A 13336-nucleotide genomic window follows, 5' to 3' on the forward strand; every position below is an offset into this window, starting at 1 on the left:
ATTTTTCACTATACAGGTTGAACACTTGAAATCCAAAAATCTGAAATCCAAAACACTGCAAAATCCAAAATTTTTGAGTGCCGACATGATGCTCAAAGGAAATGCTCATTGGTCATTTCAGGTTTTGAACTTTCAGATTTAGGATAAGTGTAATGCAAATAACCCCAAATCTGAAAAAGTCCAAAATCCAAAACACTTCTGGTCCCAAACATTTCAAAGGGATATTCAACCTGTATACTCATAGTGTGCCTCTGAATTCTGAACCACATAACTATATTCATTTCTTCAGAAAGTAAACAGTTATATTAATAAATGTATACTTTTAATAAAAAATGCTTCTTATTCCAGTTTGAGTGTATTTAATATAATTTGGATAATCGCTCCTCTCAGCAACTACTAATTTTTATTATATTAGTTTTTCTTACTGCTATAATAGACTATTAATTTTTCTTTGTTATACTGACTTGCATTCTTGGGATAGATACTATTTGGACACAATGTATAATTCTTCTATTTAATAGTATGCAGTTTTCCTGCTAAAGAAATAACTTTAAGGCTAGAAAAGAATATCTAGTATCTTTGTAGATTAAAAAAAAAAAAAACACTCAACACACAGAAGAGACAAAATACAAAACAAACAAAAACCCTTAAGGCCAATAAAGCCTAGATGATTTGTTTAAGGGCACATTGCTTGTTAATGGGAGAGTCAAAAAGAAAAAAAAGTCAGGTCTCACAATCCCTTGGTTCAACTGATTGTTGGCTAAGATTTTAGTTAGTAATTTTGTACCAGTACTAATCCGCAATATTTGACGAACATCTTCCCTTTTTTTTTTTTTTTGAGATAGAGTCTCACTCTATCACCCAGGCTGGAGTGCAGTGGCGCAATCTTGGCTCACTGCAACCTCCACCTCCCAGGCTCAAGCGATTCTTCTGCCTCAGCCTACCGTGTAGCTGGGACTACAGGCGCATGCCACCACACCCAGCTAATTTTTTTTGTATTTTTAGTAGAGACGGGGTTTCATCATATTGGCCAGGCTGGTCTCGAACTCCTGACCTTGTGATCCTCCCACCTCGGCCTCCCAAAGTGCTGGGATCACAGACGTGAGCCACTGCGCCCGGCCTATCTTCCTTTTTAGAGTCAGGTTTTTGGATGATAACCAATTTAGTCCATAAAATGCGCTTAGGTAGTAGGATTCCTTGTTCTAAGTTTTAAAAAATAACTTAATGTAACATACAGGTTTTAATGTACTTCAACTTTAAAAAATTCTACTGTGACCCCATTAGGGAGTCAGTTCTTTTTTTAACATCTATTATTTCATCCTAATATTATTTCAGTGCCTTTATGTTGACCTCATTTGGGCAGTTTTTTGTTTTTGTTTTTTTTTTGAGATAGAGTCTCGCTCTATTGCCCAGGCTGGAGTGCAATGGTGTGATCTCAGCTCACTGCAACCTCTGCCTCCCAGGTTCAGGTGATTCTCATGCCTCAGCTACCCAAGCAGCCAAGCAGCTGGGATTACAGGCATGCGCCACCATGCCCAGCTAATTTTTCTATTTTTAGTAGAGACGAAGTTTCACCATGTTGGTCAGGCTGGTCTCAAACTCCTGGTCTCAAGTGATCCACCCTCCTTGGCCTCCCAAAGTGCTGGGATTACAGGCATGTGCCACTGCCCCAGGCCAGAGCAGTTATTTTTTGTAGTCAGCTATTTCAAATATATTGGTAGTATAACTATGTATATATCATCCCTTTAAAACAATGTTTTCTATTTCTGACTTCTATCTTCTTTATATCAATTAGGCCAACTATTTATTAATTTTTATTGTCTTTTCAAAGATCAGCTGGGTCCAGTGGTTCACACCTGTAATCCCAGCAATTTGGGAAGCCAAAGTGGGAAGACTGCCTGAGCTGAGATGTTCGAGACCAGCCTGGACAACATGGTGAGACTTCATCTCTAAAAAATTCAAAAAATTAGCCAGATGTGGTGATGCATGCCTGTAGGCCCCATTACTCAGGAGGCTGATGTAGGAGGATGGGTTGAGCCTGGGAGATGGAGGCTGCAGTGAGCTCTGATCACACCACTGCAGAGAGCAAGACCTTGTCTCAAAAAAAAACAAAAACAAAGATCAAACTTTTTAGTTCCTATTATTTTTACATTTTACTTATCTGATCTTACCAAATCCAATGTACACTAAATATTTAATAAATGTCTATTAAATTATAAAGTTAGAGGCCGGGCGCAGTGGTTCACACCTGTAATCCCAGCACTTTGGGAGGCGGAGGCGGGCGGATCACAAGGTCAGGATATCGAGACCATCTTGGCCAACATGGTGAAACCCCGTCTCTACTAAAACTACAAAAATTAGCTGGGCGTGTGCCTGTAATCCCAGCTACTCGAGAGGCTGAGTGAGGCAGGAGAATCGCTTGAACCAGGGAGTCGGAGGTTGTGGTGAGCCGAGATCGCGCCACTGCACTCCAGCCTGGCAATAGAGCAAGACTCCGTCTCAAAAAAAATAAATAAAAAATTTAAAAAAAATTATAAAGTTAGTATTTTTGTACTGTTAATACAAATCTCCAAGGTCCATCTTCTCTAATAACTGTGGCCCAATTTTTTTTTCTCTTTTAAAAAATTTTCTTTATTTTTTATAATATGGAATGCTTCACCAGTTTGCATGTCATCCTTGCATAGTGGCAACGCTAATCTTTTCTGCATTGGTACACTTTTAGAACATATGCTGCTGAGGCAAGCACTCCATCCCAATTTTTAAAATACATTATCACTATATTTCCTTAATTTTCAAATAAACTCGTATTATATACACATTTCTATAGCCTGCTACATACAGTTAACAGTACTATAAAGCACATTCTCACATTTGAATTCTACAACCTAATATCACTTTTCAGATGGTAGATTCATGACTCAAACCCAGATTTTCTGATGCTAGATCTTGAGCTTTTTTTCTTTTTTTGAGACAGGGTCTCACTCTGTTGCCCAGGCTGGAGTGCAGTGGCACGATCTTGGCTCACTGCAACCTCCGCCTCCTGGGTTCAAGCGATTCTCCCACCTCAACCTCCCAAGTAGCTGGGAGTACAGGCATATGCCACCAGGCCCAGCTAATTTTTGGTATTTTTAGTAGAGACACGGTTTCACCATGTTGACCACGCTGGTCTCAAATTTCTGGCCTGAAGTGATCCACCCACCTTGGCCTCCCAAAGTGCTGAGATTACAGGTGTGAGCCACTGAGCCCCGCCTTGAGCTCTTTCTATTATGCTGATTCTCAATGTCCAATCTGACTCAGGTTTTAAGAAAGTATTTAAAAATTATCTCCGAGATGCATCTGTTTTAGATGGGTTCATCTTTATTTATACTTTTATGTATAAGTGAATACGATGTATGAAATTTTTAATTATCCTACAAAACTATATATTCAAAATTTCAATTTATTTGTTCCAAGATATATTTAGCTTTTAAACTTTTATCTTCAGAAAACAAATTTTGTTGTAAGGATTTATTTATTTATTTTTATTTTATTTTATTTTTTATTTTTTTGAGATGGAGTCTCACCCTGTCACCCAGGCTGGAGTGCAGTGGTGCGATCTCGGCTCACTGCAACCTCTGCCTCCCGGGTTCAAGCAAGTCTCCTGCCCCAGCCTCCCAAGTAGCTGGGATTACTGGCACATGCCACTACGCCCAGCTAATTTTTGTATTTTTAGTAGAGACCGGGTTTCACCACATTGGTCAGGCTGGTCTTGAACTCTTGACCCATCCGCCTCGGCCTCCCAAAGTGCTGGAATTACAGGCATGAGCCACTGCACCCAGCCTATTTATTTTTAATTTATTATTTTTTTGAGACGGAGTCTCGCTCTGTTGCCCAGGCTGGAGTGCAGTGGCATGATCTCGGCTCACTGCAACCTCCACATCCCAGGTTCAAACGATTCTCCTGCTTCAGCCACCTGAGTAGCTGGGACTACAGGTGCACACCACCATGCCTGGATAATTTTTGTATTTTTAGTAGAGATAGGTTTTCACCATATTGGCCAGGTTGGTCTCAAAATCCTGACCTCAAGTGATCTGCCCGCCTTGGCCTCCCAAAGTGCTGGGATTATAGGCATGAGCCTATAAGCCCATAGGTGGAAAAGAAGATTCTATAGCTGTAAAATGTAAACATCTGGCCTGTTGCAAGCATTTAAAGTTTACATTTTATAGCTATGGAATTTTCTTTTCCACAATTGTTGTTACTTAAGTTTTCAATGTAGCATCTATTTGAGCGCTTTCTACCTATGGGCTTATTCAAGTACTGAAAAGAAGCTCATCTAGAATCTCACATATAAAATGATGAAATAATGCTAAATGAATAGTTCCCAAGCTAGGGTCCCTACACATCTCAGTTTTCATGAAGGTAATAAAAACAATCTGTAAGCAGATTGTGGGCCACCACACCCGGCCAAAAGTATAAATTTGTAAATGAAAACCAAGGGCAGTGCAAGGGCTAGATAGAAACCAATAAATCTAAAAGTGCTGAGGGTTTCTCAGGAGCTCTCCCAGAGCACCACCTGGTGGACATCTGGCAACTTTTACTAGTATCAGTAAGGAGATGGACACAAGGTTCTACAGGCTGGTTACTCAAAAATCCCGTGGAAACTCTCTAAAGTTGCTGCCATCATTAGCTGACTACACATACCTGGATGAGGTCCAAGATTCCAAGTTCACTCTCTGACGAATCCACACAAAACACAAAGTAGAGGGTAGCATAGTGCCGGTAGATCAGTTTGTAGTCAGAGCCACCAATCAAACTGCAGAAGATGGGAAACGTTTAAATGCCCACAGCTTAATTAAACACATCAAAAAGAAACCTTGTGCCAAAGAATGAGAAAGGACCCACTAGAAAGGAGAAGGCCAAATGCTAGAAGCAGGCCATTCTTACTAGGTGAATGGCAACCAAGTTTGGCAGAGGTACCTAAAGCCACCTTACCTCACCTCTTCTCCTGCCTGTCCTCTCAGGGATCAATCATCTAAATGAGCAATATCAGAAGCACAATAATTGAACTGCGCCCCAAAGAGAATTGTGTCTCTCCCTGAGCAGATCATGGTGAGACCAGTTAAAATTGCATCAAGTACCCACCTGACACTTGAGTACTGCCAGAAGATGCAATAATGAAGGCCACTCACAAGTGGATATATGGGGAGAAAAATGAAACTGACAGTTTACCTTCCACCCTCCAAGAAGTTACAGATGTTGTCATCCCGCTTGAGGACTAGATGGAAAGTCTCTCGAACAATCTGCTGTTGAATTTCTTCTGGCTATGGAACAAAAAGATAAGTGAATCAGTGGGCAAGCCTGAAAAACTACATCCCATCCATGGGGATGGACAAGGGAAGTGTTTCTAAGCTGGGAACATCTAAACATTTAGTACTTGTTTCTAGAAATGATAAAAATGATGAGAAAAAATAAGAGTGAATCTATGAAAAATGGTTGGCAATGCTCTGATACAGGAATTAAGATAGGGTATATTTACCTAAATATCTAAGTCACTAACCATTACTGTCCTATAGGTAAGCTGATATTTAAACAAGAAAGGGAACATTGATAAACTCTCATACAAAGTCAGAGAATAACTAGAAGGCCTGATCCTGAAATATTTTGTCTTCCCCTGGAAAACATCTATGACAAGGATATAATAAATCTCAACAGGTCTAACATTTTAAGAAGGTCAAGATGTCGGCCAGGCACAGTGGCTCACGCCTGAAATTCCAGCACTTTGGGAGGCTGAGGGAGGCGGGGGGGCCGGATCACAAGGTCAGCAGTTCGAGACCAGCCTGACCAATATGGTGAAACCCCATCTCTACTAAAAATACAAAAAAAAAAACAATTAGCTGGGTGTGGTGGCACATGCCTGTCATCCCAGCTACTCGGGAGGCTGAGGCAGGAGAATTGCTTGAACCCAGGAAGCGGAGGTTACAGTGAGTCAAGATCACACCACTGCACTCCAGCCTGAGCGACAGAGTGAGACTCCATCTCAAAAAAAAAAAAAAAAAAAAAAGGTCAAGAATCATATAAATGTTTTAAAAAGTTGTATTGGCAAATATAGCTGCTATCTTTATACTGGTAATATAGATACTACATGTAAGATGCTGTGCTACTCACCAACAAAGTATTATTGAGAAAAACAGATTACAGATTAAAATTTTGAACAGAGAGCTACAAATAAAATATATTATTATTATTATTATTTTTAGACAGAGTCTTGTTCTGTTGCCTAGGCAGTGGTGCAATCACAGCTCATTGCAACCTCCACCTCCGGGTTCAAGCGATTCTCCTGCCTCAGCCTCCCCAGTGGCTGAGATTACAGGTATGTGCCACCATGCCCGGCTAATTTTTGTATTTATAGTAGAGATGGGGTTTCACCACGTTGGTCAGGCTGGTTTTGAACTCCTGACCTCAAGTGATCCACCTGCCTTGGCCTCCCAAAGTGCTGGGATTACAGGTGTGAGCCACTATGTCTGGCCTTATTTTTTCACTTACTATGTGCGTAAGAAAGCTCAACTCTGATGAAATCACTTTGATAACTCTCCTTTGATTTCTAATTATGCATATGAGTTTCAGAAGTATGGTTAAAAAGGGTAAGAGAGGGAGAAACCAGCAATTAAGACAGAAAATAATTTAAAGCTCTAGAGCATTGCTTCTCAAATCTTCATTTGCAATGAATCAGCTGTGAATGCTGTTAAAATACAGATTCGGATTTAGCAGGTATAGGTTAAGTCCTGAGATGCAAGTCTAGTAAGCACCCAGGCAATACCATTTCTGCTGGTCTGGGGACCACACTTTGAGTAACGAAGCATAAGAAAACCTTCAAATTGGACTTGCCCCAAGAGTTAGAAAATAGGTTCAAGTAATTTTAATCCCTTTCTTTCTATAGCCCTGAATTTAGCTTTCAAATGGTTAGTTATTTAAAAGAAACAGAGAGGGGGGAAAAAAAAACAGGGAAAACCTAATTGTGGGGAAATTAATTTGACTCACATGGGTATGGAATGGCTCACAGTATTTACTGAATGAATGAAAACTTGCTAATCATTGGTCACTACAAATTTGAGTAAATCAATCACTATTTTCCTCATTTCCATTTAAAGAACAAACAAATCTCACAGATGACAGGATGCTGGAAGAGACTAACTCTATATACTGCAAAATACAAAACATGCTAAGCATCAGCACTTTTAAAAACTGACAAACACATCTTTTGAACTAAAGCCTTTTATCTGACTCTGGGGGAAGTGGCAGCAGTGGGGAAGTGGTACAAAATGATGAGGCTACCTAATTTCTAGTTCAATAAAAAGCTAAACTACCAATTGCTTACATACCTCAGTGATTTTAATAACCCCTCATATCTTTTTAGTACTCTGTAGTTTTCAAGGTACTTTCATCCATGAGCTCATGAGGTCTTATAAAAATCCTATGATCGCCAAAGATACACAAATGGTCAATAAGCACATGAAAAGATGCTCAACATCATTAGTCATTTTGGAAACTGAAATCAAAACCACAATGAGCGGGGTGCAGTGGCTCACGCCTGTAATCCCAGCACTTTGGGAGGCCAAGACGGGCAGATTACTTGAGGTCAGGAGTTCGAGACCAGCCTGGCCAACATAGTGAAACCCCATCTCTACTAAAAATACAAAAATTAGTCAGGCATGGTGGCGGGCACCTGTAATCCCAGCTACTCGGGAGGCTGAGGCAGGAGAATCACTTGAACCCGGGAGGCAGAGGTTGCAGTGAGCCAAGATTACGCCACTGCAGCCTGGGAGATAGAGCGAGACTCAGTCTCGGGGAAAAAAAAAAAAAAAAAGCCACAATGAGATACCACTTCACACCCACTAAAATGTCTTTAATCAAAAATAAATAAATAAATAACGAATGGCAGGGATGTGAAGAAACTGGAATCCTTATACATTGCTGATGAAAATGTAAAATGGTGCAGCCACTTGGAAAATTTGTCAAATAGTTTGCAGTTTCTCAAAATGTTCACCATAGTTACCATATGACCCAGCAATTCTACTCCTAGGTATATAACCAAGAGAAATGAAGTCGTAAGTCCACACAAAAACTTGCACAAGAATGTTCATAGCAGCATTAGTTAGAAGAGCCAAAAAGCAGAAATATCAACTTATAAATTGACAATCAAAATATGGCATATCCATATAATGGAATATTATTCAGCAATAAAAGAAATGAAGAACATCAGATACATGCTACAACATGGATGAATCTTGAAAACATTATACTACATGAAACATGGCAGACACAAAAAAAACCACTTATTTATGATTCCATTTATATGCAACGGAATAGGCAAATTCCATTTGCCATTCTGGAACTGGCAAATTTAGAGGGAAAGAGAATCTCTGGGGCTGGGAGAGTCATGGAGAAATAGGGAGTGACTGCTAATGGGCAGAGGTTTCTTTTTGGGGTGAGGAAAATGATCTAAAATTGATTGTGGTGATGGTTACACAGCTTCTGTGAACATGCTAAAAAACACTGAATTGTCCCCTTTAAATAGGTAAACTGGGGCCAGACACAGTGGCTCATGCCTGTAATCCCAGCACTTTGGGAGGCTGAGTCGGGTGGATTGCTTGAGCCCAGGAGTTCAAGACCAGCCTGGGCAACATAGAAAGACCCCGTCTCTGTAAGTAAATAACATAAAATAAATAAGTAAACAGTATGGCATGTTAGTTTTATCTCAATAACCCTGTTAGAAAAAAACTAGGGGGGAAATTTGCATACACACAAATGCAAATACAAATTGTTACGTTGAATACTCATATTTTTTTATATAAATATATATTTATATATTTTTATATATTTTATATGTTTATTTTATATATTTTTTATATATTTAAATATATATATTTATATATTTTTATATATTTAAATATATATATTTATATATTTTTTATATATTTAAATATATATATATATTTTTTATATATTTAAATATACAAATATATATTTATATTTTTATTTAAATATATAAATATATATTTATATATTTTTTATATATTTAAATATATAAATATATTTATATTTTTTTATATATTTAAATATATAAATATATTTATATATTTTTTATATATTTAAATATATAAATATATATTTATATATTTTTTATATATTTAAATATATAAATATATATTTATATATTTTTATATATTTAAATATATAAATATATATTTATATTTTTATATATTTAAATATATAAATATATATTTATATATATATTTAAATATATAAATATATATTTATATATTTAAATATATAAATATATATTTATATATATAAATATATATTTATATATATTTAAATATATATAAATATATATTTATTTATATATTTATATATATTTAAATATATAAATATATAAATATATATTTATATATTTATATTTTTTAATATATAAATATATATTTATATATTTTTATATAAATATATATTTATATTTTTTATATAAATATATATTTATATTTTTTAATATATATATATATATATATTTTTTGAGATGGAGTCTCGCTCTTTCGCCCAGGCCGGAGTGCAGTGGTGCTATCTTGGCTCACTGCAAGCTCCGCCTCCCGGGCTCACGCCATTCTCCTGCCTCAGCCTCCTGAGCAGCTGGGACTTGCAGGTGCCCGCCACCGCGCCCGGCTAATTTTTTGTATTTTTAGTAGAGACGGGGTTTCACCGTGTTAGCCAGGATGGTCTCGATCTCCTGACGTCGTGATCCGCCCGCCTCGGCCTCCCAAAGTGCTGGGATTACAGGCGTGAGCCACCGCGCCCGGCCTGAATACTCATATTTTTACCTCGATGTAATCCACTTAATAAAATATAATCTAGCTTTAAAAATCTTATGAAGGAGTAAAATTATTTTTTCATTTCTAATTGACAAAAGACAGAATAAAAGTCTGAAAAGGGTTTATTAACTTGTCAATAGACGCAAGAGTAGAAAAGGTGAAGCTGAAGCCTGAACACGTTTTCTGGCTCTTTCCCCTCTTCAGTTTCACCAGTCCCCCAATTATGTAACATTTTGAAACCCCGCCATGAAGAAATACAATCTTGGAAGACAGGAAGCAAATACTGATGTTTATGTGTTTGCAAAGGAACGTGTTGGGAAAATTCAAATTTACGTAATCACTTATTGAGCCCTTATGCGGCAGCACTTATAATTTCTTATCATTTTACCACTTTCAAACTGATTTTCTTCAACCCTACAGAGTGAAGGGTATCTAGTCTCTGGAAAGTCCCAGCCAACACTGAAGCAAAATAATTCCAAAAAAAAGAACTTTTCCAGACCCTCTGGCTATAACAAAAACTTCCAGAAACTTAATATTTCTTCCTCATGAAACTGTGGTCAACAACCAAAAAGATGACAGAATGTGACTTCAATCACTCAAGTTCTCATCGAGGCACACTCCCCACTGTCGCTTCTATCTCGTTCCCAGAGACCCAAGGGAAAATGTCACAAAATGGCACAGAAATGCCAGGATCAAGAAAAGGGTCAGAGAGAGCGGGGGCAGTAGGGCGGGAAACAGAAGGCCTGGTACCAGCCTGCGCCTAGGTTAAGTGCTTAAGTAGGGCGAGGGTCATGCTCGGTGCAGGAGCCCCAGGTGACCAAGGAGCGGTGCCCCCGGGCGCCGAGAGGCCAAAGAGGAGGGAAGAGATAGTGGGCGCCCTGAAGGGGGGTGGTGAAGCCGGGCCGCACTCACGAAACGCTGGTAGAAGCGGACTAGCCGCGGCTTCCCATGGTTGTTGAAAACCAGAATCGCCTGAATCATCTTTGCCAGCCACGGTTCTCTCAGCACCGGCTACTCCCAGAAAGCTCCTCCTTCCGCCACAACACGGTCACTTCCGGTTGGTGCGCTGCTGAGAGCGGCACTCGGAAACTTGGCCCCGGCGCTGAGGAGCCCTAGCACCCAAGGGTCCGGCCTCTCTGACGCCCTGGAGAGGGCTGCGGGGGTCCCCTGCGGAGGGCAGGTGCGGATGCCGAGGAACGTCGTCACCTCGGCCAGCGTCGGTTGGCCGGTCAGGATGCGAATCCGGATCTGTGTCCCTCGCCCAGACCGACGGCTGGCCCCAGAAGCCGAAACCTGACCAACAGCCGGGTTGCCAAAACGGAGAGGCGGCGGGAGCTTGCTGTTCTCACCGCCCGCTCTAAATCATGCACTCCCGCCATCCCCTTAGCGCTCGCAGAATGTTCCGCGGAGTGGAGACGCCGGTCATTCGGCCGTTCCTCGGTTAAGGAACATTTCGTTCATTTTTTTCAGTATTACAATGCTGCAGTGAATTACGTAGCTGTCTCTCCGTGCAGATGGGCTGTTCCTCCATGGTAGACGGTGAATGGTGGAATTAAGGAATTTTTAGTGCATTTCCATTTAAAATCCCAAATCGATCAAGTTCTTATTTTTGTTTGTTCTTTTAATGACCCAGTGTGGGTGAAGTGGAGCACGTCCGTATACGGCACATGGAGCAGCGGATACAGCTGCAAATCGATCCAGAGGACTGTTTGGCGATATGGATCAGAAGCCTTTAAAATATATAACAGTCCGGGCGCGGTGGCTCACGCCTGTAATCCCAACACTTTGGGAGGCCGAGGCGGGTGGCTCACTTGAGGTCAGGAGTTCGAGACCAGTCTGGCCAACATGGTGAAACCCCGCCTCTACTAAAATTACAAAAATTAGCCGGGTGTGGTGGCGCGCCTCTGTAGTCCCAGATACTTGGGAGACTGAGGCAGGAGAATGGCTTGAACCCAGGAGGCGGAAGTTGCGGTGAGCTGAGATCGCACCACTGCACTCCAGCCTGGGTGACAGATTAGACTCAGCGTTTCCAGCTCTAGAATTTATGATAAAATGATTGTGGATGTGTGAAAAGATTTACCCTCAGGAACATACATTTCTGCCAGAGTATCTTCAGAACAGTAAAAAAAATGAAGAAAAAAATATATATCTCAGCAGTGTTATTACAGGGGAAAATGGGAAGAAAATTATTAGAAAAATGAGAAATTGGTTAAGTGCATTGTTCTACATGAATATGAGAAATATTAAATACATAATAAAAATCATGCTGGGAAAGAAGTGTTCATGACATCTGTTAAGCTAAAAGATTACACGAAGTATGTACAGGGACAACCCACTTTGCACAAGATTGGAGGCAAATACACCAAAATATGAATAATGTATCTGACGGAATGGCAGAGTCAGGGTGTTTGATCTGTACAGGACCCTGGAACCACACTGCCCTGATTCAAAGCATGGTTCTGCAGACTGCCTGGGCACCCTGGGCAAGTTTCCCCATCTGTAGAAAAGGTGTAATATCAGTTTCCTAAACTGTAAAACTGGAAAATGAGTCTACTGACTGCAGACAGTTGTTATAAACACAAAGGGAGTTAGTATAATATTTGTAAGCACTTGGAACAGTGCATGGCACATAACTGAGTACCACATAAGTGATTTAAAAACATCTTTGGGTGGTAGGATTATCAAGTTTTCCTTTTCTTTCCTTCAAAGAAATATGTACTACTTTTGCAGCCAGAGTTTTGGGGTTTGCTTGTTTGTTTTTCAGAGACAGGGTCTTACCCAGGCTGGAGTGCAGTGGCACAGTCATACCTCACTGTAACCTCAAACTGCTGGCCTCAGGGGATCCTCCAGCCTCAGCCTCCCAAACCGCCACCATGCCTAGTCCAGTTTTTTTGTTTTTTGTTTTTTTGGTTTTTTTTTTGAGATGGAGTCTCACTCTGTTGCCCAGGCTGGAGTGCAGTGGCACGATCTTGGCTCACTGCAGCCTCCATCTCCTGGGTTCAAACAACTCTCCGGCTTCAGCCTCCCCAGTAGCTGGGATTACAGGCACCCGCCACCACACCTAGCTAATTTTTGTATTTTTAGTAGAGATGGGGTTTCACCACATTGGCCAGTCTGGTCTCAAACTCCTGACCTCAAGTGATTCACCCGTCTCAGCCTCCCGAAGTGCTGGGATTACAGGCGTGAGCCACTGCGCCCAGCACGGTCCAGTTTTTAAATAAATAAAAACCCAAAGTCAATTGCACTGAAACTTGACAAAATGTTTAAAATGTTGAGGAAGAATATTAAAGAAAATTCTGAAACAGAAGTATGAAGAAGAACTAGCTCTGCCAACTATGAAAACCTACTTTGATGGTTCAAATTGTAATTATAGGAAGACTAACTGAAATATTATAAATAATTTAGGCACAAAATAATTTTAATATGTGATGTAGGAATGGGAAGGAATTCAGTAAATACTATTAGGATAACTGGTTAGCAATTTGAAAATAAGTAGT

The 13336-nt window shown here is 39.9% G+C and overlaps 1 protein-coding gene and 1 non-coding gene across 3 annotated transcripts in view; both read right to left on the reverse strand.

Annotated features, from left to right (window-relative positions):
- AP3S2 (adaptor related protein complex 3 subunit sigma 2) overlaps window positions 1-11594 on the reverse strand; it is a 57102-nt gene extending 45508 nt beyond the window's left edge. Inside the window, exons 1-3 of one of the 2 annotated variants that reach the window (XM_054531059.2) lie at window positions 10752-11594; window positions 5209-5300; window positions 4681-4792 (exon numbers count right to left, since the gene is read on the reverse strand). In XM_054531059.2, coding sequence (XP_054387034.1) covers window positions 4681-4792; window positions 5209-5300; window positions 10752-10820 — 273 coding nt within the window. In that variant the 5' untranslated portion in view covers window positions 10821-11594. 2 annotated transcript variants of the gene reach the window in all.
- LOC112129147 (U6 spliceosomal RNA) lies at window positions 2640-2746 on the reverse strand. The gene has a single exon (XR_002911570.2). It is a non-coding gene; the product is annotated as a U6 spliceosomal RNA (small nuclear RNA).
- Window positions 11595-13336: the final 1742 nt, after the last annotated feature.

This window comes from Pongo abelii, chromosome 16 (genome assembly GCF_028885655.2).
Source record: "Pongo abelii isolate AG06213 chromosome 16, NHGRI_mPonAbe1-v2.0_pri, whole genome shotgun sequence".
Classification (NCBI taxonomy): Eukaryota; Metazoa; Chordata; class Mammalia; order Primates; family Hominidae; genus Pongo; species Pongo abelii.